This window comes from Myotis daubentonii, chromosome 1 (genome assembly GCF_963259705.1).
Source record: "Myotis daubentonii chromosome 1, mMyoDau2.1, whole genome shotgun sequence".
Taxonomy (NCBI): domain Eukaryota; kingdom Metazoa; phylum Chordata; class Mammalia; order Chiroptera; family Vespertilionidae; genus Myotis; species Myotis daubentonii.
Window position 1 is genome coordinate 67,743,093 of NC_081840.1, and position 27,262 is coordinate 67,770,354.

The following is a 27,262-nucleotide window of genomic DNA, read 5'->3' on the forward strand; positions in this document are numbered from 1 at the left end:
AGTGCTGCAGGCGACCCAACTATGGGGCCGGCAATATAAGGAGAGAGTTAAGCAGTCTGTTGCTGCGAGGCAATTCTCTGAGAGAAGAGGAGAAAAACTTCTCCCTTTCTGATAAAAAATGAGTCGCTTCGCAGAGCTGATCTCTTGAGGGCTGCGCTGAAATGACAAACAAAACAAAACAGAAAAAAAGCCCACACCCACCACCAAGCACAAAAACCTCCAGATTTTAGTCGGTATCTTCATTTTCATTTATTTCCTTCAACTAGCTTTTAAAGAACAAGCCTTTATTCACTTCCTGGGACATAAATGTATAGCTGCACTGTGTGTGTGTGTGGGGGGGGGGGGGGCGGGGGGGGAGGGCGGGTGGGCGCGCTGATTTTTATGTATCTCATAGTCGCCTGGCACAGTTCTGTTTTTTCCATACTGATATTCACATCACTTGAACAAGTTAAACAAGGTCACAAGGCATGGACTAACTTCTTTCACTTACAAAATTCAAAAGGTATCATGTGTTTGGACTAATAAATATTAGTAAGTAGCAAGATTTTCCCCCTGATTTTTAAAATGGGGGGGACATCCTCCGACTGGAACTTGATTCTATGTAGCACTCCACAATAGACAGGAAGAGGAAGGAGAGGTTCAGAATAAAAAAAAAAATGGGAAGGGAGAACATTTCCAGTTTCTAGCTCACTATTTACAGATGTCTCCGATCCGGGCCCTGTGCTGCATAGCTCCAGGGGTCTCCACGGTGCCTCCCGGGGCAGCGACACCTCTGTGTGCCCTTTAGAGCACAAATGTGAGGTCGGTGTTTTTAAAAGCCTGCTCCTGGTTCTACTGCACCAGGATCATCAAGGTACTTGTTAAAATGCAAACTCTGGGCCGGTCCCCAGACCTACTAAATCAGGGACCAGGGACTAATATAAACATTCAAAAGAGCACCTGAAACGATGCTTATGAACAAAATCTGAGAGCCTATTTTAGCAGATTTATTTCATAGCCTTTTAACACATTACGTACAGCATAGAAATCTCTAAGACATACGCCAGGGACCGCACGTTTTTGGGCAAACTGCATGTTATTTAAATCATCATAACTACAGATCATAATGCACTTTAGGTGTTGTTTTTCAATAATTATAACATTTTTATTTACAAAAACAATTAAACAATTAAAGTTCCTAGTACTTTTTTAACGTATGGTACTGCGTAAAACATTTTCCTCTATGAAGAGGGACCAAACAAAATTTACACAAGTATCTAGATTCGCTCCTTTTTCCATGGGCGGCACAAACTGCAGACTCTCGTAGGAAATTTTTTCTTTCCACTCGCTGGAATACACGTAGGTTCATGCTGCTTCATATCACCTGACAACCTTTTGGGTGGATCTTTACGAGGTGCTCTCCTTGCACCCCCAGGGGAAGGGCTGGACAGATTTGTCTCTGGTTCCAGAGAGCCTTCATTATTGCCATCTGTTATCCAGTCTCTTGCCACTGATAGCAGAAACTGCTTATACTTCACTTTTGCTTGTGGATTGAGGACGTTGTACACTCTAAATGAATTGAAAAGTCCACAGTTTATAAGGTACAGCGCTATTTTTTTGTCCATTTCATCGTTTTCCTTAGAATGGAACAACACGAAAGGAATTGATCTGCACGGTCAACGCCTTTCATGTGGGCATTGTGTTCCTTGATGCAGGTAGGTTTTACAATATTCTCTCCCGTTTTTCTATTTTTTTCCCCTGTTGTCGGAAAAGACAGAAGTGTCATGGATCGTTGATATCATTCGGACAACCCGCTTGTCTTTCCATGCTAGGAGAAGAATATCGCCTTTTCTGGAAAATATTATGTCACCTTTCTTCATTCTTGATGTTTTCATTTTTAAATTTGGCGGTAAACCTCTACTCTCCCTAATAGTCCCACAGACTCTAGTTTTGTTCTGTAGCAGCAATTCAGCAGTAGATGTAGCATTGTAATAATTATCCTGGTAAATATGGTGCCATATGCCAAGATAGGGTCCAAGGACTGAAAGAACAGCTTCTTGCAATTTCCTTCCTTCAGCAGTGTATATCTCCATATTGCAGATATAGCCAGTGTCACTCTCGCACACCATTCAAACAAGTAAACCGTATTTTGTTATTTTCGCTGGGTTGTACGTGCGAAATTTTAAACGTCCTCTCCATGGAATCATTCCCTCGTCCAAAGACAACTGTTGCTTTGGTTTGTATATTGTTCGAAATTTATGCAGGAAATAATCCAGCACAGGCTGGATCTTGAAAAGTCTCCCCATGCCCTGACCGGTTTGCCTCAGTGGATAGAGCATCGGCCTGCAGACTGAAGGGTCCCAGGTTCAATTCTGGACAAGGGCATGTACCTTGGTTGCGGGCACATCCCCAGTGGGGAGTGTGCAGGAGGCAGCTGATCGATGTTTCTCTCTCATCGATGTTTCTAGCTCTCTATCCCTCTCCCTTCCTCTCTGTAAAAAATCAATAAAATATATTTAAAAAAAAGAAAAGAAAGTCTCCCCGAGTGACTGTCCTTTTTGGCGTTATCATTGAAATGCCAGAATGTCCATATTTGCTCAAATCTATGGCGACTCATTGTCTGTGGAAATATAGGGGCACATATCAAAGGATCTGTTGACCAATAGTCTTTCAAGCCATCTTTTCTTGTTTGACTCATCAGAATAATTAGGCCAAGGAATTCCTTGATGTCCTTCTGTGTAACCGGAGACCACTTTAGTGTTCTAGATGGTGTTTTGCGTTTCATTGCGGTTTGATCGTGATAGTTGGACAGCTCTTTGCACAACATCTCAAACAATTCATCACCAAAAAAGAGATTGGTCACAGAGGGTACAGAGTCACACGGAGACGGAAATGTAGTGACCCCACCATGACCTTCAAACATTTGTAAGCGTGGTGGTGTGTCAGTTTCAGACCAACAATTATCAGTAGCTTCGTCAGTGTCGGAATCACTTGAAAGCACCGCCACCTTGCGCTTCCTTACAGGTCTAATAATTTCACTGTCAGTAGAATCAGTAGAATCGTCTCCGGAATCGTCAAAACAGTCATCCGCATCTTCGATCTCACTAGGAATATCTGATAAATTATCGTTAAATACTTCTGGGAGTGTATCAGTTTCGTTGGTTTCCTTCCTTTTTCTAAGAGAGGGCATTTCTAAAAGCGCCAGGAACTTGAAGACGAAGACTATTCAAATGACCAAAATACAATGTAACTGCAATGCTTTATGGGTTCGTGCAATTATATAGTTTTTCATAGATTGACCTGCACGGTTTCCACCAATGAGATCGCTTCATTCGATGTGGACTGTGCCGCACCAGCACGGCCAAGGGTGTCTCTGAGTGGGTGGGTGGGTGGGTGGGTGGGGGTGGGGGGGTTGAAAGGATTAAGGAAAGACAGACAAGAGAATAATAGCTGGGTCTCGGTGGGACGCTGCTCCCTGAAGAGGAGACAACGCCAGCGCCCACAAGCCATGTCTTTATTTTATAGCAGATGCCACGAGGCAAAGTAGGGGCGTGATCACGTTGTTTACAGCATTCTGATGAGTCTCAACCCCACTCAACTACATGCACCTAAAATCTATCACAAGGCACGTGGGGCTACGTGTTCGGACCATAGGTTCAAGCTTACAACCACAGCCGTTGGCTATGATTGTGCTGGGAGGGCCCTGCCCTCCAGCTGGGACTTGCACGTGGCAGTGAGAGGACCCTGTCCTTTCATTAGTCCAAGGCTTGAACCTGTCCAAACACTGTAACCGCGCCCCACAGTAGACAAAACAGTGTGTTGACATCTAAGGTCCATAACAGATGGGGCGCAAAACACGCAAAAACTCGTGAGCGGTCCTTAACAGATGGCGCACGAAACACGAGAAAACGCGTGAGCGGTATGCAATGTGTTAAGTACTAAAAAATGTACTAAAAATGTACTAAGCACATATTACATTTAAAGTGCATTTTTATTTGAATAAAAATAGGATTACTTGTTCCAGATCGTGATTTTTGTTCTTTAAGGCTGTCTTTACTTCCCTGTTCATGAGTCTTGATTACATGGATGGTATTGAGACCAAGCAGGATTGGCAGGTGCGGGAGGAAGTGCAATTGGTGTAAAAGAGGTAAATGAAATAAAACACGGATTTCTTTTTAAGTCTGTGCGAGTCACCAATGGTATTTGATATTAGATATTCATAATATGTACCAAGATATTTTTAAAAATCCATTCTGGTTTTTTTGTGTTTTTTTTTTGAGATCAAATTTTCACTTTTCCTATTTGGATAGCTACTTAAAAATATACTCAAGCACAGTTCAAACATACAGTATATTTCAGTAGTTTCTTGAATCACACCTAAAATCCAAGCAAAGTGAGTTTCTGAAAGTGCAGCAGCAGTTTTGTCTTTTAACAGATAGTCAGCACCATCTAGTGGATGCCAATAAGCTCTTTTCTTGAATTCAGTGAGGAGGTGAAGAGAGCAGTCTTGGGAACTTGCTCTGGAATCCCAGTGTCTGTTCTTGAATGACTTTGGGAAAATAACTTAACCCCTCTGTGCTCTGCTTCTCAACTATAAATCCGGATAATAATAGTGCCGCCTCACCAGAGGTTATGAAGTAAAGTGAAATAATGCATCTAAAGCGTGTCCTAAACACTTAGTAAATGTTATTTTTATTTATTTATTTTTTAAAAAAATATATTTTATTGATTTTTTACAGAGAGGAAGGGAGAGAGATAGAGAGCCAGAAACATCGATGAGAGAGAAACATCGATCAGCTGCCTCCTGCACACCTCCTACTAGGGATGTGCCCGTAACCAAGGTACATGCCCCTGACTGGAATCGAACCCGGGGACCTTTCAGCCCGCAGGCCGACGCTCTGTCCACCGAGCCAAACCGGTTTTGGCAATGTTATTTTTAAATAACACTAAGCCACAGACTCACAGGAGGTGGGAACTGTCCCTTGGCATGCACTTTTAACTGCCCTTCAAAAGAAGTGTCCATTTCATCTGGTTTGTAGAATCTACGCGGCTTAATGAGGTTCCTCTCCCAGTGTGTTGTTGCGTTTGGCTGATGCTTATGCTGAGAAAAAGGAAATTGGGGCAACAAGACTGGAGTGGGAGTTGCAGCCCAGATGGAATACAATGTGGGCTCTCTCTCATTCACTCAAAATCTGACTCCCCTCAGAAGGAGAATGTCAAGAGGAGAGAGAGACTGAAAACAAACCAAAAAAAAAAAAACACACAAAAAGAACCCCAACCAAACCCAACTCTGAAACCAGCACTGCCATATGTCCCCAACCTGGAATGAGACCAGGGGAATTTTAGCTTAAAATAACTTGACTCTGGAAGAAATCTTTAAGAATTATTTTGGAAGGCACAATACCTTCTAGAATATGTTTGGGATTTTTGAACCCATATTTCAGAAAACAGCACAAAAGTTTGCTCTCAAGGCACATGCAGCTTCTCAGCAGTTTGCAAAACAGAAGCAGCAGGAGGTAAATACACAAAGCAAGAATGACAGAAAACAACTCAAGATGAGACGAGTTTTATGCAAAATACTAGAGGCCCGGTGCACAAAAATTTGTGCCCTCTCGCAGTCTGGGACCCCCCCGGGAGATAACGACCTGCTGGCTTAGGCCTGCTCCCGGGTGGCAGAGGGCAGGCCCAATCCCTAGGTGCAGCCCCTGGTCGGGCTCAGAGCAGGGCCGATTGGGGAATTGGGGCGCCGCCCCCTGTCATGCACAGAGCAGGGCGGATAGGGAGGTTGCGATGCCACCCTCAGTCACGCTCTGGGTAGGGCCGATTGGGGGGTTGGGGCACCGCCCCCTGTCACACTCAAGGCAGGGTCGATGGGGAGGTTGCGGCACCACCCCCTGTCAAGCACAAAGCAGGGCCCATCAGGGGGTTGGGGAGCTCACCCCTGTCATGCACAGAGCAGGGCCCATCAGGGAGTTGGGGAGCTCCCCGTGTCACACACAGAGCAGGGCAGATCAGGGGGTTGGGGCGCCACCCTCTATCACCCACAGAGCAGGGCCGATCAGGGGGTTGGGGCGCCGCCACTCTCACACTCAGGGCAGGGCCGATGGGGAGGTTATGGCTCTACCCCGCCACACACAGAGTAGGGCCCGTGGCGTGGGGGGGTTGGGGCGCTGCACCCTGTCACACACAGAGCCGCAGAGCGATCAGGAGGTTGGGGAGCTCCCCCGTATCAGGCACAGAGCAGGGCCGATCAGGGGGTTGGGGCGCCTTCCCCTGTCAGGAACAGAGCAGGGCAGATAGGGAGGTTGTGGCCCTGCCCCCTGTCACACACAGAGCCACAGGGGATCAGGGGGTTTGGGCGCTGCCCCCTGTCATGCTTATCCCGGTGCTGGGAGACCTCGTGGCTCCGCTGATCCCGGTGCTGGGAGGCATATTACCCTTTTATTATATAGGATAGAGGCCTGGTGCATGGGTGGGGGCTGGCTGGTTTGCCCTGAAGGGTGTCCTGGATCAGGGTGGGGGTCCCCACTGGGGTGCCTGGCCAGCCTGGATGAGGGGATGATGGCTGTTTGCAGCTGGTCACACACCCCTTCAGGGTGGGGGTCCCCACTGGGGTGCCTGGCCAGTCTGGGTGAGGGGCTGAGGGCTGTTTTCAGGCTGGGACTGAAGCTCCCAACTGCTCCTTTTTTTCTTTTTTTATTCTGAGCCAGCTTTAGATCTGAGGCTCCAGCTCTTAGGCCTCCGCTCCTGAAAGCAGGTATCTGGTTTGTTTCGGTTCTACAATCAAAATTCTGTATCAACTCCTGTTCTGAGATCCCGGCTAGCTGAAATCTGGTTTCTGGGGTTTTGTTTAGCTTCTATTTTTGTAACTATGTTTCAAACTTCCAGCTCAGAGGCCTGCAGCAGCAGGTGGGGAACGTTGGAGTCCTCCGTCACTGAAGCAAGCAAGCCTCATGTTAGTTTCAAGCTGCCTGGCTGCCGGTCGCCATCTTGGCTGACAGTTAATTTGCATATCATCCTGATTAGCCAATGGGAAGGGTAGCAGTGGTACGCCAATTACCATGTTTCTCTTTTATTAGATAGGATAATCAATGGGGACTTAGTTTGGAAAGTTGACAGTAAAGAGACTAAGTTCTTATTGAACTTGCCTTATCTTATGTTGCAAATATTTTAAAAGCAATACTTTAAATAATGAAAACACCAGTTAATCATGGGCACTGATCACAGCCCTGATTTCAGTTAGCTTTTTCTCCCCTCCACACACCCAAGAAATCATGTTTTCTTCCTTCCTTCCTTCCTTCCTTCCTTCCTTCCTTCCTTCCTTCCTTCCTCCCTCCCTCCCTCCCTCTCTCCCTTACTCCCTCCCTCTCTCCCTTTTTTCCTTTCATTGATTTGAGAGAGAGAGAGAGAGAGAGAGAGAGAGAGAGAGAGACATGGATGTGAGAGAGATATATCGATCTGTTGCCTCCCATACAAGCCCTGACTGGGGATCGAACCCACAACCTAGGTTTATGCCCGACCAGGATTGAACCCACAATCTTTTGGTATACAGAATGACTCTCCAACCAACTGAGCCACACTGGCCAGGGCGATGTGTTGTTTTCTTGACGAACACCATTGGTCAACACACACACACACACACACACACACACACACACACAGGAAAGAATGGCCTTTATTCCTGCAATATTAGAATTATGCATGCATTTGGAGATTATCTGGTCTCTAGCTACTGAGACTGGTCAGTGGGCCAGAAACATTGCCATCATCTAGACTCCTGGGCTACCTAGCTATTTAGTATCAGAATCCAAACAATGGTATTTCTCCTCCATCTAAAAAAATAAAACAGAGTCAAGGGAACAGAGGATAAGGAATGAGGAGATGGGGAGGGATTACTTTACATAGGGTGATCAGTAAAGACCTTCCTAAAAAAGCCACTGAGTGAAGAGAGAAAGCAAGCCACATGAATAGCTGGGCAACTCAACTGTATTCTAGGCAGAGGAAGCAATGGGCTGGTGTGTGTGTGTGTGTGTGTGTGTGTGTGTGTGTGTGTGTGTGTGTTGGGGGGTTGGTATTTGTATTGGAGGAACAACAAGGAGTAGTGTTTCCAAATTCCCCACAGATATTAAAGAATCAAAACTGCCAGTGTTGTAATGTACCCCACGAATCACACAAGGACGCCTCAAGAAGTCGATTTAAGGAGTCACATTTATTTTGAAGCCGGGACTACAAGGGGGCATTTTGCTCTCCAAATCTCTTAGTGGTTAAATGACCGCAACACCAGATTTATATAGGCAAAAATCACAAAGGTATTGATTATATCTCGGGGTTAGGAATGAGGAACCTGGTTAGCAAAAAAGCAGTTTGTTACAAAACCTAGTTGAGCCGATTAGTTATCTACAAAGATTAATTATAGTTTCGGGTCTTGGGACCACTGAGTCAACAGGAACACATTATCTGGAGCCACTGAGGCAATTTAGAGTAATTGTGCTGTCCTGGCCTCCAGGTACAGAGGAATGTGTTTTCTAAAACCAGTATGACCACAACCAATGGAGTATTCAAATGACAGTCAATAGGGTATTCAATCGAATGGGATGATTTATATAATTCAGAAAATCAAAATTACTTTTCTATTATTTTAGCAAGCAAATAATGACAGAAGCCAAGTCAGCAGGGTTAAAATATTAAGCAGCAATTCCCACCAAGCATGGTTGCCACCATGCTTCACCAGGAGTTATCAATCCTTGTTATTCTAAAATACTTCCAACCACCTTCATATTCTTTTCTTGTTATCATGACTACCTGAAGCATTTGTTTAAAAAGTAAGACCTCTTAAATTTAGAAATATTTACAAGAATTGTCGCTTGTAGCAAATATTCAAATACTGGAGACTACAGAGACCATCTTGGGGTGCCATTTGAATAATGTAACATACAAATCTCCAAGCAAGGCTAACAGCTTTTCACAGAATCATGAGTTGGAAATTGCCAATTTAAGGACTTATTTTAAATCAAAACTTATTTCTTGGAACCACACTCATAGAATTTGTATAAAGTATACAATGAGTGTTAATTTATTAATATTTACATTATTTGCAATAATGACTCCCCGTTAGCCACAGACAGGGCCAGGAACACATCCTTGTAACAACTCCAAGCACAACTGACCAATCAGACTGTGACCACATCTCTCCCAGGTGCTCCTGTCCCAGATTCTGGAATGTTGACCTCAACTTCTGACTCAGAGTATCAGCATTTCCTGCTCTTGCTTTCAACTCGATGTCAGTGGATTTCCTCAGTAACATCTCTGTGTTGATTGCTAAGGTTTGATTCTTATAGGAGAACTGGAATGCTTTCTCCAGTTTTCCTGATTTCTCAGCTGATTTATTGTTAATTTGGAAAAACATAAATTTCCTGAGAAACGCTGTATAGAAACACTAACCAGGAGGACAGTGAGGCTGAACCGAAGTGTGCCAGGAAAGGGGAGTAGAAATGGAGGTCTGAGAGAGAACAGAGGGCCTGGTTGTTGAGTGTTTCCTTCCACAACTCGCATGGAGTAGGGTTCGGTATCTGAAAGAGGAGCCGCACAACAAATAAGAGAAAAAGACAAGAGATAATTTTGCAATATTGGGGGACCAGGCGGCAAGTCCCGAAGGACTTCCTTCCCTTGCTCAGGCTGCTCCAATCTTTTATTGATCTGGAGTAGCCCTTAGGGTAAGGAAGTTTCAATGACACACAGATCAGCAAACAATTTCCAGGAATAGACAAAAGTATCTGATTAACTCGGCAGAGTAACTGATTGGCTCATCAATAGATTTCCTAGTGTAGGCAGAGTAACTGATTAGCAATAATCAACAAGGATCTACATAAGTATCTAAGGAATTAAGGGAACTAAGGTGGGGATGCTTCAACTATTATTACCTAAATTAACTGAGTGGTTCCTGGATTAACTGGGTGGTGCACAGCCCTGACCTTTGCTAGGACTTTCAAGCCCTGACCTTTACTAGGACTTTCAAGGGCTACTAGCTTTTGGGGGGTCTCTGTCTAAACTCAGCTAGTGAAGACAATGAATGGACTCCGGCACTGGTCATTCAGGACTGGTGGGCATTGTAAAGACTGAGAAATGGGGAGCCCTGGAAAGGCCTGAGCAGAGAGTGACATGATTTGACTTAGATTTTAAAAAAGCATCATTCAGGCTGCTGCTTGAAAGCAGGAGAGTCAAGGGAGGCAACAGTAAAAGCTTATTGCAAAAATCTACATGAGAGATGGCGGCAGGATGGACCTCACTGGAGCACGGAAGGCAGCGAGAAGTGGTTGGATTCTGGATATATATTGAGTGTAGAGATGACAGGTTGATAACTTGATTGTAGAGTGTGAGAGGAAAAGGAATTGAGGATGACGTCAAGGTTCTTGGTCTGAGTCTGGCAGGACGGAGTTACCATTTACTGAGAAGGATTACGAGGGGGGTGGTGGTGGTGGTGGCGGCGGAGGGGACGTGGAGAAGACTGATTCTTGATGTGAAGTTTGAGATGCTTCTGACATCTAAGTGGAGATGTCTAAGTTGCCAGGTCACAGTCAGATACAACAGCGTGGATCTCAGGGGAGCAGCCTGGGCTGGCGATAGAAATGCAGGGTTAGCAGCACATGAGCGGCATTTACAGCCAGCACTGCCCTAGAATGTAGTTGTGGTTTTTGACGAACTCACTTAACCTTTGTCTATTTACTCTGCTGAAAACCACTCGAAGAATCCACATCCTACCCACCTAAAACAACGAAGATAAAGGGGCCAATATGTGAAAATCCCTTGTAAACTGTAAAGTGCTGCTCAGACTGGAAAAAAAAAGCAGGTATTTCACGGTACCGGGGATGAGGAAAATCAGTTTGTGGACTAAACGAAAGAATCTTCATGCACTGACAATGACAGAAACCACAAATATCACTTTTACCCTTTTTGGGCTGTAGCCCTATTTGTGCAATAACTAATGTTTCATTTATACGGCACCCAAACTTTACCAAGAACATCACACACATGACCTTTTGGAGTTACCATCCCCATTTTACAGAGGAGGCAACGAGCTCAGGGAGGGTGACGGACCTGCAGGGCCGGCACCATATGGCTAGCCAGGGCCGGCGCCATACAGGCACCCAGACATCCCCGTGCCGAGTGCAGCCTCCATACGGACAAACCATTCCCCCCCCCCGCGCTGTGCTCCGGAAACACGAACGAGCCAATGGACCTGCCCAGCTCCTCGCTGTCCCGCCCCCACGTCTCAATGCTGGGTGGTACGGCCCTTTCCTGTTATCGCGAGACTGGGCGCGGCGTGACTCGGTTGCCAGGGGGAACAGCGTTCTCAGAAGCAGGAGGGCTTTGGACCCGCCACTCCTCTCAGCTTCAGAGTAGTGAACTGTGGTGACAGGAAGGCCCTGTTTTGGGGGGACAGTGGGTAACGCTGCGAGCGTCCGTGGCGTGCCTCTGAGCGACTAGTTCCCAGAGTCTCCTCGGGCAGGTGAGGAGCCGGCTCGGTCGCCCCGCCACCAGCCCACGCGGAGCGCAGCGGCATTGGTCCGGCCGCCGGCCCGGAGGCCTCGGGCTGCAGGGAGAGGGGCGGGGCCTGGGGGAGGGCGGAGGCGGGGAGGAGGTGCCTGGGAGTCTGACCAACAGCCTAGAATTTATATTAAAATCAATCATCAGCCACTTAAAATAGACTATAAATGACCAAGAATGCAAATCGGCATTTCAACGGAAAAATAAAAAAAAGGTGGCCAGCGAACATTTAACTAGAGGCTCAACTTCTCTCGTAATTCAAGCAAAGTCAGTCAAACTCCAGATATCTTTGGGCACTTACCAGATGGACAAAGATGAAAAAGCTTTGACGTTAACCATTGACCCCAGTCCGATGCGGGGAAACACTTCCATCTCATCATAACTTGGTGGCAGCAGTGTGGTTTGGTACAGTGTTTTTGGAGAACAATTTGGCAGACTACCAGAATTTGAAACACAAATGTTCTTTGACTAAGTAATTCTCATTGATCTTCGGGATATATAAATATAACAAGACAAAAATTTGTAAGAGAGGTTAACTTAAAATTGAGGTATACTTTATATACGCTAAAAATCACCCTTTTAATGTGCAGTCCAATGAGGTTTGACAAACACAATTGCCACAACAATCAAGATACAGAACAATTTCCCCCCAAATCCCCTGGTACCGTTTGTAGTTAACCCCTCCCTGCTCCCAGGCCTGGCAACCATTTCCCCCAAAGTTTTGTGTATTCCAGAAGGTCCTATAATTGGGCAAACATTATGGGGTCTCTTGAACCTGGCGTCTTTCAATTTAATACAATGCAGCTGAAATTCCTCCATGTTTTGTATCAGTTGTTTGTCCCCTTGTATTGCTGGGTAGTATTCATTTGGATGGATGTACCACAGTTTGCTTATCTGTTCCCTCCTTGAGTAACATTTGTTAATACTCATCGGAGGATATTTTTTCCATTGATTTTTAGAGAGAGAAGAAGAGTGGGGAGACACACAGAGAGAGAAACATCTTTGTGAGAGAGATACATCCGCATATGTCTCCAACCTGCAACTGGGGTACGTGCTTTTGACTGGAATCAAACCTGAGACCCTTCAGTCCTCTGGCCAGCGCTTTAACCACTGAGTAACCGGCGAGGGCAGTTGAGCAACATTTGGATTGTTTCCAGTTTTGGGCAATTAATGAAGCTGCTATAAACATTCATGTACAGTTTTTGTATGTGAAACATATATTTCTTGGGTAAACATCTAGAAATGAGATTGTGGAATCATCTCAACGTAAGTGCACGTTTAGCTTTATAAGAAAATGCCAAGCAGTTCTATAACACAGTTGTCCTGTTTTGAATTCTCACAATCAAATATGAAAGTTCCAGTTACTCCCCAATTTTATCATTTAATTGCTTTCTTTTTTGTACAGTGCTTTATTTTTCTTGTGGAATTTCTATGTGGCTATTGAGGTTTACTCTCAAACACTCAAATACATCTGTGAGATCCTAATTCAATGCCCTTTGTCCAAACTTTTTTTCCATATGGCCAAATTCAAAGATTGCCAGTTACATTCCCACTCACCCTGGGAACTGTACTTTATTTAATTTATTATTTTCAGGAGCAAAAATAATAGAACAGACTTATTTCTAAAGCAGATTGAAACATTTCTGGAGCCTTATAGCTGATCCATGTCACTGACAGCTCCCTGGGCCTCACCCTTCACTGACATGTATTATACTAGCTCTGCACATGCCTCTATCTCGCTGCTCCTTCTATAAGCTGCCATCCGTCTCCCTGACAAGCTGCTTAGGGCATTTACAAGCCATTTGACCTTTCAGTGCCTTATGCTTTTTGATTGTGACATGATTGGCCAGGGTAATCCGTCATCCCACAGTAATAATGTCAGTGCCTTCCGGAGCGAGCCAAAACCCTTTTGCAGAGTTGAATAACATTGAGACCAATACCTTTTTCATTTGCTGAGATGGAAAGACTTGACCTAATGGTTCCTTAAGCACCAGCTTTGGCACACTGAATGGTTGGGGGCTAAATCATGTTATCCCTCTGTGTGCCTTGGAGAAGCATGGGGTTGTTTATGTTTGTGCTTCTGCCTGTGTCCAGAACTTCCCTGGACTCTGCCTGTGCTGTTTAAACAACAGAGAATGACGAGTCATTTTGTAGGACAAGGAAAGGACTTTGTTAACACTTGCTGAGCCAGATGCAATTGCTTTTCTTCATTTTGTTATGAGAGAAGTGGTTTAATTCATAATTGATAGGAATTTAGGAAAGGATTTGTTGGAAGATTTCAATTCACATATAAAGCTAAGTATGGAGAAGGCAAAACTGGAACTCTCCCTATTCCTTTCATTTTATTCAGTCTGCATGACATCCTCACATTCCTGACCAAATCTGGGCCGGTCCTGAGTAACAGCACAGGGTCAATGTGCAAGCAGTACCCAAGTCCTCCCACTTGTTTAAACCACCCTGCCTCATAGTTCCTGCTTCAGAAAGCAGCACTGGGAAGAGAGCAGCCAGAGTGGTGAGAGGCCTGTGGGTGGTGACACAAGAAAAATAGTTTAAGAGACTGGCGATGTATAGCCAGATAATGAAAGTTTGTCCCCCTACTTGAAGAAGTAGGTTTTGTTCTCTGACTCAGAGGGCAGAAGTAGTGTCATGGTTTTAGAAGGGGAGGGTTGATAGATAAAGAGCAGTGACCTGGAGGTCAGTACTCCATGAAAATACAGCACCAAGGAGGAGAGGAGAAATCAGAGCTGAGAGGGAAGACGAGGCGGAAGACTGGGATAAGGCAGGCAAAACCAGAAGTAAGTGGAGGCCTTAGCTAATCATTACGACAAAGCATGACTCCTGGCTGAGAGGTGTGGTGCTTCATGAGTGTATTCTCAGTTCAAGGACACAGTAATTATCTCTCAGAGTACAGGAAGCCATCAAGATGGCATTCACCTCTGCATTCTTTTTTAGCCACTTTCAGAATCTAACATCTGAGGCAGCGTTTTTCACCTACAGTGAAATAAATCTAATGATCCACAGACACAGACGTCTTTCATGAAATTAGGGTAGTGTGACTTTGGTAGCAACATAATTCTTATAACAAGGCCATGAGTTGCATATTAACACTAATGAAACAAATACACATCATAACTTGCTTTAAAATTTTTGTTTCAGGATATCAATGGATATTATAAAGGGGAACTTAGATGGGATTTCAAAACCAGCCTCCAATTCAAGAACACGTCCTGAGAGCAGGTGTTCAAATACTTCTTTGGAGGTGCTCTCACCAGAGCCAGTGTCCTTCAAGGTACTTTGCTGTTTAGAAATGATTTAAACTCTGAAAATAAAAATTGTTGCTAACATCCCATTTTAAGGTAGTTCTTTTGGGTGTGCTAGGAGCACACAGATTTCTTGGACTTTACTTTAGGTCATTTTATATGAAATTAGAGGCCTAGTGCATGCATTCGTGCACCAGTGGGGTCCCTTGGCCTGGCCTGCGGGATTGGGCTGAAACCGGCTCTCCAACATCTCCCGAGGGGTCCCAGATTGCAAGAGGGCGCTGGCCAGGCCGAGGGACCCCACTGGTCCACAATCAAGGCCAGAGAGGGACACGGGAGTTTGGCCAGCCAGGGAGGGACCATAAGAGGGCTCCAGGGCATGTTTGGCGCATCTTGCTCAGTCCAGATTGGCTGGACCCCAGCAGCAAGCTAACCTACCAGTCAGAGCATCTGCCCCCTGGCGGACAGTGCACATTATAGCAAGTGGTTGAGTGGCCTTAGCATATCATTAGCATATTACACTTTGATTGGTTGAACAGCCTACCAGACGACCCGACACTTAGCATATTAGGCTTTTATTATATAGGACTAGAGGCCCGGCGCACAAGAATTTGTACACTGGTGGGGGGGGGGTGTCCCTCAGCCCCACTTGTGCCCTCTCACAGTCTGGGACCCCTCGGGAGATAACGACCTGCTGGCTTAGGCCCACTCCGGGGTGGCAGAGGGCAAGCCCAATCCCTAGGTGCCTGCCCCGCAGACCCTTCTTCGGGCTCAGTGCAGGGCCGATTGGGGAGTTGGGGCGCCGCCCAGTCATGCACAGAGCAGGGCGTATCAGGAGGTTGCGATGCCACCCTCAGTCACGCTTAGGGTAGGGCTGATTGGGGGGTTGGGGCACCGCCCCCTGTCACACTCAAGGCAGGGTCAATGGGGAGGTTGCGGTGCCACCCCCTGTCACGCACAGAGCAGGGCGGATCAGGGGGTTGTGGTGCCACCCCTGTCACATACAGAGCCGGCCGATCAGGGGGTTGGGGCACTGCCCCCTGTCACGCACAGAGCAGGGCCCATGAGGGGGGTTGGGGCTCAGCACCCTGTCACACACAAGGCAGGGCCCATCAGGGGCGTTGGGGCTCCGTACCCTGTCACACACAGAGCAGGGCCGATCAGGGGGTTGGGGAGCTCCCCCCTGTCACACACAGAGCAGGGCCGATCAGGGGGTTAGGGAGCTCCCTCCTGTCATGCACAGAGCAGGGCCGATCAGGAGGTTGTGATGCCACCCTCAGTCACACTCAGGGTAGGGCCAATTGGGGGGTTGGGGCGCCGCCCCGTCACACACAGAGCAGGGCGGATAAGGGGGTTGGGGAGCTCCCCCCTATCAGGCACAAAGCAGGGCTGATCAGGGGGTTGGGGTGCCTTCTCCTGTCACAAACAGAGCAGGGCGGATAGGGAGGTTGTGGTCCCGCCCCCTGTCACACACAGAGCCACAGGGCGATCAGGGTGTTTGGGCGCTGCCCCCTGTCACGCTGCTCCAGGGGCCAGGAGGCCTCGTGGATCCGCTGATCCCGGTGCTGGGAGGCATATTACCCTTTTACTATATAGGATAGAGGCCTGGTGCATGGGTGGGGGCCAGCTGGTTTGCCCTGAAGGGTGTCCTGGGTCAGGGTGGGGGTCCCGCTTGGGTGCCTGGCCAGCCTGGATGAGGCGATGATGGCTGTCTTTATCTGGTCACACCCCCTTTAGGGTGGGGGTCCCCACTGGGGTGCCTGGCCAGTCTGGGTGAGGGGCTGAGGGCCGTTTTCAGGCTGGCGGGTGACTGAAGCTCCCAACCGCCCCTTTCCCCCCCCTTTTTTTTTTAATTCTTAGATTTATGGCTGTCACTGGAGCTGAGAGCCGGCTTTAGCTGTGAGACCTCCCTGCTGAAAGCAGGTTTCTGGCTTTGTTTACTTTCTGTATTTGAAACTTTGTTGCGACTTCAGCTCTGAGATCCTGGCTGACTGAAAACAGGTTTCTGGGGTGTTGTTTAGCTTCTATATTTGTAACAATGTTTCTTAGCAGCTCAGAGCCCAGCAGCAGCAGGCAGCGAAAGTTGGAGTCCTCCGTCACTGAAGCAAGCAAGCCTCCTGTTCGTGTCAGTAGCCTGGCTGCCAGCCGCCATCTTGGCTGGCATTTAATTTGCATATCACCCTGATTAGCCAGTGGGAAGGGTAGCGGATGTACGGCTAATTACCATGTTTCTCTTTTATTAGATAGGATACTGTTGCCTTCTTTATCTCTTTTTCCTCTTCCTCCTCCTCTTTTTTTTTTTTTTTTTAAAGCTGTAGTTATGGGTTCAAATTGGGTTCTGCTGACCACATTTTTTGTGATTTTGGGAAAATTACTTAGACTCTCTGTGCCGGTTTTCTCATCTGTTCAAACCTCATAGGCATGTTTTAAGGATAATATTTAAAGTTCTTAGAACAGTGACTAGCACCTAGTAAGTATTCAATACTTCTTAGTTATTGTTTTAATTCCTTTTTCAGTTCTCACCAAGGATATGTTTCTATTGATTTTGGAGAGAGAGAGAAAGAAAGAGAAGAAAGAGGGGAGACAGAGAGAGAGAGAGAGAGAGAGAGAGAGAGAGAGAGAGAGAGAGAAGCATCAGTGTGAGAGAGAAACATCGATTGGCTGCCTTCCATATGCGCTTCCACCAGGAATCAAACCCACAACCTTTTTGGTGTACAAGATGCTCCAGCCAACTGAGTCACCCGTTTGGGGGCAGGTCTCAATTCTTTAACTCAATTGGTCAGTCCTTTCTGTGTTATTAATAGCATTCAGCATTTAGTGTGGCACATAGTAAGTATTCATAAAATATTTGTTCAATAAATTTAGAATGAGGATTTTCCCTCTCTGTTAAGGTAGGGTAATATACAAAACCTGATAAAATTTAGAGTAGCATAGAATTAGTATTTCTGCTTATATTCCTGGGTGATTTTTTTTTTTTTATAAAGCAGCAACTTCACAAATATTGACACACAGGTTTTAATACATAGATTAATATTACTTTGTTCAAGACTTATTTAAAAGAAAAATATCAGTGGTCACTTCAAGTAAGATTTTATTTGAACCCAATAAGCTACAGTTAACTCTAGAATATTTATTATCAAAAGGAAAGCCTCCTAAAAAATTGTGATTTGTGTTAATCAAGTTCCTGGAAAATAAGTAAGGTCCATCTTAGATTGGGGAAGGAATCCACAGGTATATTACATGTTTACTGCTGATTGCAAATGATTCAATGTCTGTGAAACCTTATATTTTTTCTGAATAATAAATCCTGGAGTTTTTATTAGTTTTATTTTTCAAATTTGGCATTTATTGATATGTTGCCAAATTTTTTTGTATGGCAGAAAATGAATTTAAAATGCTGTATTTTTAATGAAATTTCTTTAGTAATAATGGATTTCTCATTCTAAAATTTTTGGTTTATTTTTGCTTATGAATATTTTTTATAAAAATCCCGTATCTTTCAGGTAGGGAATATAATTGTTAGGAAAGGTTTTTATAGAGTATTTACTTTTCCTGGGACTAACATGCAGGTATGAGGTGGGGGACATGGAGAAATGAAAACTGGAGCTGGAATGTGGCTTGGAGAATGAAGAAGAAAGGAAACTCATGCACATAGGCCACGGGGTAGAAGAGCAGGAGGGTCAGGAACAGAGAGACTATCGGGCAATGAATGGGCTGGGGAAGATGGATGGGGAGCTATGGGTAAAATTGTGAAGTGGACAAAGTTAGCCTTTTGTTCTCCAGTTTCATCTTTTTGCCTTATTATTTCCTGCTCATTCTAAGAGGATCATATGTGATGATACATGTGAAAGGTCTTTGTATGTCCTGAAGTGTGTTATATCAGTATATTGCTATTATCTAGTTATCTTTTGTATATTCTATATTCTTCTCTATAAAAACCCATTCTCAGGGTAAGGTCAGCTAAATTCATTAATACCATGATATAAATGACTGACAAGACCCATGGGACCTTTCCCAGCAATTTCATCATTTTCACAGAAAATCCTTAAGGATTTACTGGATATTAGGGAATTTCAGGTTTTACCTGGCCTTTGATGGAAGTATGTTTTTGAAAGGGAACCCTCCTTAACACCTCTGAGATTACATAATGTAGGCATTGTTTTGTTTATAAATTGGGTCTCCACTAGTTTCATTCTATACCAGATCCGTTTTCTTTTCTGTTAAATCAGGTAGCAGTGCCTTCACCATAGCGTCGTTGTGTGGAGCGAAGGAGGCAGTGTTTGTAAAGTACTTAGCACAGGACATGGCTAATAGTAATTCACCAATAAATGGTGGCTGTAATCATTATACCACTGACTCAGCTCAGTTCTGCTGGGATTTATGTACCAGACCAGGTGATCCCTGGCAGTTTACTTCTCAACACCACCAACCCTCTGCCTTGGAGATTCTCAAGGAGCACAGATTACAGTAGGGGAGATTGATCACATGGGTGTAGAGAGAGCATAAAACCCTCCAAGGACTGAGCCCTGAAGGACTGGAGAAGACAATCCTTCCATCGGGAGGGTAAAGGTACTCCTTTCAGAAGTGGCTGGTGCTCTTACCCAGCCCCCGAAGTGGCTCAGTTGGTTGAGTGTCCTCTGGTGCACCTAAGGGTTGCTGGTTAGATTCCCAGTCAGGGCACATGCCTGGGTTGTGGGTGTGTGGCTTGATCCCGGTCAGGGAGCATGCTGATCTATGTTTCTCACATTGATGTCTCTCTCTCTCCTTCCTCTCTGTAAGCATGTCCTTCTTCTCTATAAGCATGTCTGTCCTTCATATGCCTAAGCATGCCTTCAGGTGAAGATTTTTTTTTTAAAAAGTGACTGGCTCTCTTTCCCTAAGGTTGTGACCCTCCCTTGGGCTGAGTTCATTTCCACTATGACTCTCCCTGCCACGTGCCCTGTGACCCCTGTTTTCTCCTGACTCAGCTATGGGTGTCTTTTTTTGTTCTCTCAGGAAAACACAGCTGCATCAAAGTGGTGTTTTCAAAGTAAATGTCGCTAAAATGGAAAGAGAAACCATAATGAAATAGAAAAACTGTGAATAGCATAAAATAATCACCAAAGCACATGGTTCTGACTTGAATTTCATTAAAAGTACATTTCAATTCAGCCTGTTTACTTTTCAGCTGTTCAATAGCCACATGTGGCTATTATATTATACTAGAGGCCCGGTGCACGAAATCCGTGCTGGGGGCGGGGGGTCGCTCAGTCCGGCCTGCACCCTCTCCAATCTGGGACCCCTCAGGGGATGTCTCACTGCCTCTCGCAATCCAGGACTGCTGGCTCCTAACCGCTCGCCGACCTGCCTGATCACCCCTAAGCCCTCTGTCTGCCTGCCCGATTGCCCCTAACCACGTCTGCCTGCCTGCCTGATAGTGCCTAACTGCTCCCCTGCTGGCCTGATTGCCTCTAACCGCCTCTGCCTTGCCACGCACCTGGGACCCAGGATTCCCTCTTCCAGCCGGTCACAGGCACCCGGGACCCAGGCTTCCCTCCCTCTGGCTGGCTGCAGGCATCCAGAACTCAGGCCGGCTTTGCCCGGGCTGGCCGCAGCCACGGGACTGTGGGCGGATGGCTTTGCCTGGGCTGCAGCCGTAGGCACCTGGGACTGTGAGGCGGGTGGCTTGTCCCTCTCCCAGGCTGCAGCAGCAGGCACTGGTGCCCAGGACTGCAGGGTGTGTGGCTTGTCCCTCTTCTAGGCCGTAACCCCAGCCGTGGGCACCTGGGACCGCAGGGTGTGTGGCTTTTTCCTCTCCTGGGCTGCAGCCTGGCTGGTCCCCATTCCTCTCTCCTGAGCTCATTTGTGCCTGACTGATCCCCATTCCTCTCTCCCCAATGTTGAGTGTCTGAGCTGTTAGGTGTGATGACCATTTGCATATTAGCTCTTTATTATATAGGATTGGGATAGCACAGCTCTAGATCTTTGACTCGTCAGCTGAGTATAAGCTCAGGGAGCAGGGACCAGCATGCCTTGTTCCCAGAACCTGACAGAGAGCAGTTCTCTTCAGGACTGATTCCTGACTTTTCTCCATTATTGCTAGAAATTGCTAGAGAATGGTGCATATTTCTTTAGTGCAGATTGTAATTAAATTTAATTGTGTAGTTAAATTACATTTAATTAAGAAGTGTTATATTCCTAGAATACTTCAATACTAGTGTGTGTCCCCACATATACTTCCATTATCTAAAATAGTTTAGAAACCCAAAGTTTAAAACAATACATTATTTTTGAAAAATGTTCCTTTGGAAATAATTTTTAGATTGATACTGCAATCAAGTTGAACTCTGATAAAGAGAGCCACTCAGAAAGCAGTAATACAGAGGGAAGTAGAAACAATAAGGATGATAAAGGAGAATATTACTCTGAGAATAATATAAAACTGGCTAAAGAAGGGTCAGATGAAGATTTGAACTTGGTTCAACATCAGATGATTTCTAAATGTTCAGGTAGGTGATTGGCTAATGATAATTATAGATGTTAAAATATTAGATATGTTTTTTATCAGCTAAGTAGAAATAAATAATGAGTTATTTTTTGTGTGAACAATCAATCATAAGTGATTATTTAGAAGAATATTAGGAGTCCTTAAGTATACTTAGGAAAATAATAAGATATGTCATTTAATAAAATTGTTTTATTTCTGCATTTTATTACAGGAATTATTGATCTTTTTAATGACTAAAATTGTACAATAAAATGTATCATGTAATTTATAAATACTTTTTAGGGATAATCCCACTTGATCTTACTAATTCTTGGATTTTAAAAGACTCCTTTTTTCATGGTTATTAAATTAATACTGGTCAGAATGAATTAGAACAGCAGTTCTCAAAATGTGGTCTTCAGAGCTCTGGGTGTCTCTAGGCCCCTTTCAAGAGCTCTGCAAAGTAGAGGCAGAGCTGCCTCAAACAGATTGTCAAACTGCAGCGGGAAGGCCAGGGAGGGTTGGGGGGCAGGAGGTAGGGGGGTAAGAGATCAACTAAAGGACTTGTATGCATGCATATAAGCATAACCAATGGACATAAGACACTGGGGGATAGGGGAGGCTAGGGGGACTGTCTAGGGCGGGGGGAAAAAATGGACACATATGTAATACCCTTTGTAATACTTTAAGCAATAAATAATAAAAAAAAGAGCTCTGCAAAGTAAAAACTACTTTCATCACAATATTGACATACTATATTAGTAATATAGTTTAGCATAATACTGAAATAATCAATTTGCCTTCTTGCCCACTGAATGGACATTTGCACTGATGGTACAAAAACAGTGTAGGTAAAATTGCTGGTGCTTTAGCAAGGCAATGGCATAAATTTGAACCAAGGCAATGGCATCTAATCGCACTATTAGTCATTATATTCTTCATGACCAGGCACTGGCAGAAAAAAGAAAGAAATAGCCAGCGTCACTCAAGAATGTCTTTGAAGCAATAAAAATTAATAATTTTATTAAATTTTGACCTTTGAATACACATCTTTTTAATATCTTTTGTGGTAGAATGGGAGGTACATATAAAAACAGTTCTGCTGTACTAGTATACCAAAATGTGAAGGTTGTGCTGAGGAAAAGTAGTTGTGTGATAGTTTGAGAACTGAAGTGGCCACTTTTTAAATGGAACACCATTTTTACTTGAAAGAATGACCAACAGAAAATCTATTATCCTTCAGACTTGGGTATTTGGCATTCATTTTTTAAAAAGTCACCTGCCTGGTGTGACTCAGTGGTTGAGTCTTGGCCTATGAACTAGGAGTTCAGGATTGGATTCCTGGTCAGGGCACATGCCCAGATTGCCGGTTCGATCCCTGGTGGGGGGCGTGCAGGAGAGAGCTGATCAGTGATTCTCTCTTATCATTGATGTCTCTATCTTCTGTTCCCTTCCTCTCTGAAATCAATAAAAATACATTTTTTTAAAAAAGAAATGAGCCTGTTACCTCAAGGAAGACATCGGAGAGTATTTTTTTGTCAATGATAAAATTTGAGCTTTTAAGTGAAAGGTGGAATTTTAGAAAACTTATGTATGTCCATGTGAGCTTAACAACTTCCTAATACTTAGACTTTTCTGGAAAAAAAAAATTGGTGGCCATCTTCACAAATGTGATTTTTTTGATGTGTACTGAAATGTGTTAACATTTGAAGGTCTACATAATTCAGTGAACCACTGTTTTCCAACTGACTAGTGCAGGGTAAAAGACCCATTTAACATGAAAGATAGATCCATGGATTTTAATGGAACAAATACAAAAAGTTCACTAATATGGTTACAGGTTTTACATTACAACTAACCTTTTAGAGACCACCCCTTGTTAAATTTTTATATAGTGTCAAAGAAGAATATTCACCATTATCTGAAAAGGCTATTAAATTTCTCTTTTTCTTTCCTGCTATATGTCTTGTGTGGCCAACTTTTCTTTGTGTACTTTAACTAAAATGACAGATTTCTCTAGATTGACTTGATTTCAGCTATCTTCTATTAATCCAGATATTAAAAAATTAAAATAATGGTATTCTCAGTATTTTTTGAAAAATGTAGTTATTTAAAAAAATATTACATTTATGTTAACATATAATTAGTAATATATTTATTTAAAAATGAATAAATGTTTACAATATTTCCAGTTTTGATTTCTAATATTGTAATTATCAATAGATATAACTCACATCAATAAAAGCTACTTTGGATTCTGAGTAACTTTTAAGGCTGTAAAGCAGGAGTGGGGAACATCTGCCCACGGGCCATGGAAGGCCCATGAAATCATTTGATCTGGCCCTGCCAAGGCATTAGGGGTGAGTTAATTAAATGTTTGACCAAATATAAGCAGGCTAATTTTTAAGTTGATAATTGTGTATGGCGAATGATGTTATAAATATCCAAATGACGCTTGGCAGAAAAAAGGTTCCCCACCCCTGCAAGAGAAGGTGAGATTCATAAACTGTGAAAACTGCTGAGTTCATATAAATTTGGAATGATATTAGCTCTCAAAGTAAGGCCAGGTGATTCAGGATTATAGTCATTAGGAAACAGGTATTGTAGTTGAGTTGAGCTGTAACCCAGTTTACATTGTATTTAATGTTGCTTCAGTACTGCATGATGAGTTACTTCAGAATGCCTTCTCTATAGACCACCTGTGTACACGGAGCCTGAGCATGCTAGGATTTGCGGCTGGGAATTAGAACTAGAGGCTATTGCATTTGAAGTACATACGCATAAAAATGTGCAGAGCCTCTTTATTAATATGATCAGTATTCTTTTTGGATAAGTTTATTCCCTCTGAAAATGTTTTAGTTTCCTTAAAGAGGAAGTAATATACATTATAGAAAAACATAATTGAACTCTTTGGATTTTCAAAAGTTGCAAAATTTGGCCTTTCTTAGCATAATATGCCATTTCTAATGATCTAAACTAGGGTGGCTGAGCCTTCAGAGTTTGAGCAGTTAAGCTCATTGCCAGATGATCATCTTTCATCAGACTTCACAGAGGAAGTAACTAAAAACTTGAATGATGAAAATTCTGTAGAGTCCCTAATTTCAAATAAGTTACTTCCAATTATCCACAACTCAAGAACATTTTTAGGTACGTCAAGAAAATAGAACAAGTGAGAAGGGCATAGGTAAAAGGTGTCTGGTTACATGGAGTACTTTTCTGTATTAGTTTCCATATGTTGGAACCATTTTGTGTCACTAGTATGACAAGTTCCATTTCACTGTATCTATAGCGTACATGCCTTCTCTTTCAATTAGTCTGAAGCAGCTTTAAGATAGGGTTTTTGTATTATTCCTTATTTGTTAATTATATGAATATAGAAGGTATAGCAGAATAAAGGAGAAAGAATTTGGGAATTAAAATCACACAAGACCCACTTCTGGGTTCAGTGCTGTAATATATTAGCTATTTAAAAGGATCCAGTTATCGCAGCTGTAAAATAGAGATACATGTCTATTTCACAGGATTTTTAGATAATTATGTGAAAAACTACATGTGAAAGCACCTATAAATCAAGATACTTGATTCAGTGTTACTTATTATGATCAGCCATAAATATTTGTTGAATGAAAGAAGAAATAGTAAAAACAAAACAAAGCTTTATGGTTTTTTTAAACTTCAAGCTTATTCCTACTTTCAACCCAATATAGATGAACCCAAATTAAAAGAATTCGATTCTCAACTTCAAGATGCGATTCAGAAGATGAACAGGCTTGATAAAATATTGATGAAGAAACAATATAGAGAAAAAGAAGTTAAGAAGCAAGGTCTAGAAATGAGAATAAAGCTATGGGAAGACCTTAAGGTAAGAATTATATAAACACATGCTGACATGTAAGAAGCCATTTCCTCTGTGATAAGTAAGAAGAGCACAGACTGTGGTAGTTACTAATGTGGTCTGCCTTTATTGATTTATTTTGTGGAGGAAGGTAACTTTTCAGCATTCCAGATTTTAGGCACTGCATTGGCACTGGTGTGTTCATTCCCCACCAACAACCCAGTAGGCATCCTGTTTCTAATTATTATTTGAGTAAACTTTTGTGACCAACAAGTGAGGAAGTCATTTCATATTCTGGTCAAGATCGCCTCAGGAAGTTTTAAAGTGCTTGAGGTCTGGTTCCACCTCTCTTTGCTTCTGTCTCAGTATTTTTAGTGCTCGATTAACTTTCCTTGGCTTTCTCTGACCTCTTATTCTCCATAGTATTGAGGGGCGGATATTGACCAGATATTGGCACTGACTTGATATATAGCTGTTGGCTCGCACTTAATTTTCCCTCTCAAAGGAGAGAACTTTTAGGGTAAGGAACATTGAAATAACTGGTTGTTTTTGATAAATTTCTCCTTGATCAAATGAGGTAACTTAAGAGGAAATTTTTCTGACAATAATATGAATAAACAACCTGGTAACTAAGTATATATATATATATTTTTAAATATTTTATTGATGTTTTACAGAGAGGAAGGGAGAGAGATAGAGAGTTAGAAACATCGATGAGAGAGAAACATTGATCAGCTGCCTCCTGCACATCTCCTACTGGGGATGTGCCCGCAACCCAGGTACATGCCCCCGACCGGAATCGAACCTGGGACCTTTCAGTCCGCAAGCCGACGCTCTATCCACTGAGCCAAACCGGTTTCGGCAGAATATATTTTTATAAGTTCCCAGGAAGACCACTGGGATGGAAAGAAAGGAACCTACAAAATGCAGTGCTTTAAACTAGAGAAATAATTAGTGTAAATTTTAACAGAAAAAAATTTACCTATCACTTATTCCTGTTGAATTTCAAAGCAGATTTTTTACTTGCTTGGAAACAAGAATTACAACTGGAAACATAATAAAATACAGTAGTAATCTTGAAATGTCCTGAAATTGTAATTTGATAATGTACTTTTAGGTTACTCATTAGTTAAAGAAATATTAAACAGAAACTTAAGTAAATTTAAGTAAGGTAATCCTATGTAATAAAAACCTAATATGCTAAGTGTCTGACCAGTTCCTGTGGTGTGCACTGACCACCAGGGAGCAGACGCTCCAACTGGTATGTTAGCTTGCTGCTGGGGTCTGGGATCCAGACTGGGTGAGATGGGCTGGACATGACCTGGAGCCTTCTCGTAGTCCCTCCCCGCTGGCCAACCTTCCAAGATCCCTCCCTGGCCATTCCTGATTGGCCCCAATCGGGACGGGGTGAGAAGGGCCGGGCATGCCCTAGAGCCCCTCTGCAGTCCCTCCCTGGCCCCGATCATGACTGATGGGGTCCCTCAGCCTGGCCTGCACCTTCTTGCAATCCGGGACCCCTTGAGGGATGTCAGAGAACTAGTTTATGCCCAACCCCTGCAGGCCAGGCTGAGGGACCCCACCAGTGCACAAATCCATGCACTGGGCCCCTATTTCTGATATAATGTTGGACCTTATATCTGACTCAATTTGGGAATACCTGACAGAATTTTGTGGGGACAGGAAACGTTAATAGAATTCCTAATTAAAGGAATAAAAATGACCTAAATCTTATTGTTTGTATGTACAAAATTGGAAACCAAGTTGAAATTTAACAAAATGGCAATGTTGCATTCTTTTTTTTTTTGTTAATCCTCACCCGAGGATACTTTTTTCATTGATTTTTTAGAGAGCGTGGAAGGGAGAGGAAGAAAGAGAGAGAGAAACATTGATGTGAGAGAGACACAGTGATTGGTTGCCTTCTGCAGGTGAGATTAAGCTTGCAACCCTTCAGTCCTTGGGCTGAGGCTCTCACCACTGAGCACCAGCAAGGGCCGATGTTGCTTTCTTTTCTCATATTTAAACTTTAATTTCTCTTTCATTAGTCTGCAAAACATAGGGAAGCTTTGCCCAGTAATGAAGAAATGGAAAATACAAAAAAGTTTCTAGCTTTGACTGCTGCATCAGAACAAACTGTTGGTGAGTAAAATTAATTCATCTTTATTTTTATCTCAGTCAGTA

At 43.7% G+C, this 27,262-nt stretch overlaps 1 protein-coding gene across 1 annotated transcript in view; it reads left to right on the plus strand.

The window, feature by feature from the left end:
- The first annotated feature begins 11,344 nt into the window (after positions 1 to 11,344).
- FSIP1 (fibrous sheath interacting protein 1) overlaps positions 11,345 to 27,262 on the plus strand; it is a 195,083-nt gene continuing 179,165 nt past the window's right edge. Inside the window, exons 1-5 of the mRNA XM_059673244.1 lie at positions 11,345 to 11,485; positions 14,680 to 14,812; positions 21,085 to 21,271; positions 24,957 to 25,111; positions 27,127 to 27,220. Coding sequence (XP_059529227.1) covers positions 14,687 to 14,812; positions 21,085 to 21,271; positions 24,957 to 25,111; positions 27,127 to 27,220 — 562 coding nt within the window. The 5' untranslated portion in view covers positions 11,345 to 11,485; positions 14,680 to 14,686. The remainder of the gene's footprint in view (positions 11,486 to 14,679; positions 14,813 to 21,084; positions 21,272 to 24,956; positions 25,112 to 27,126; positions 27,221 to 27,262) is intronic.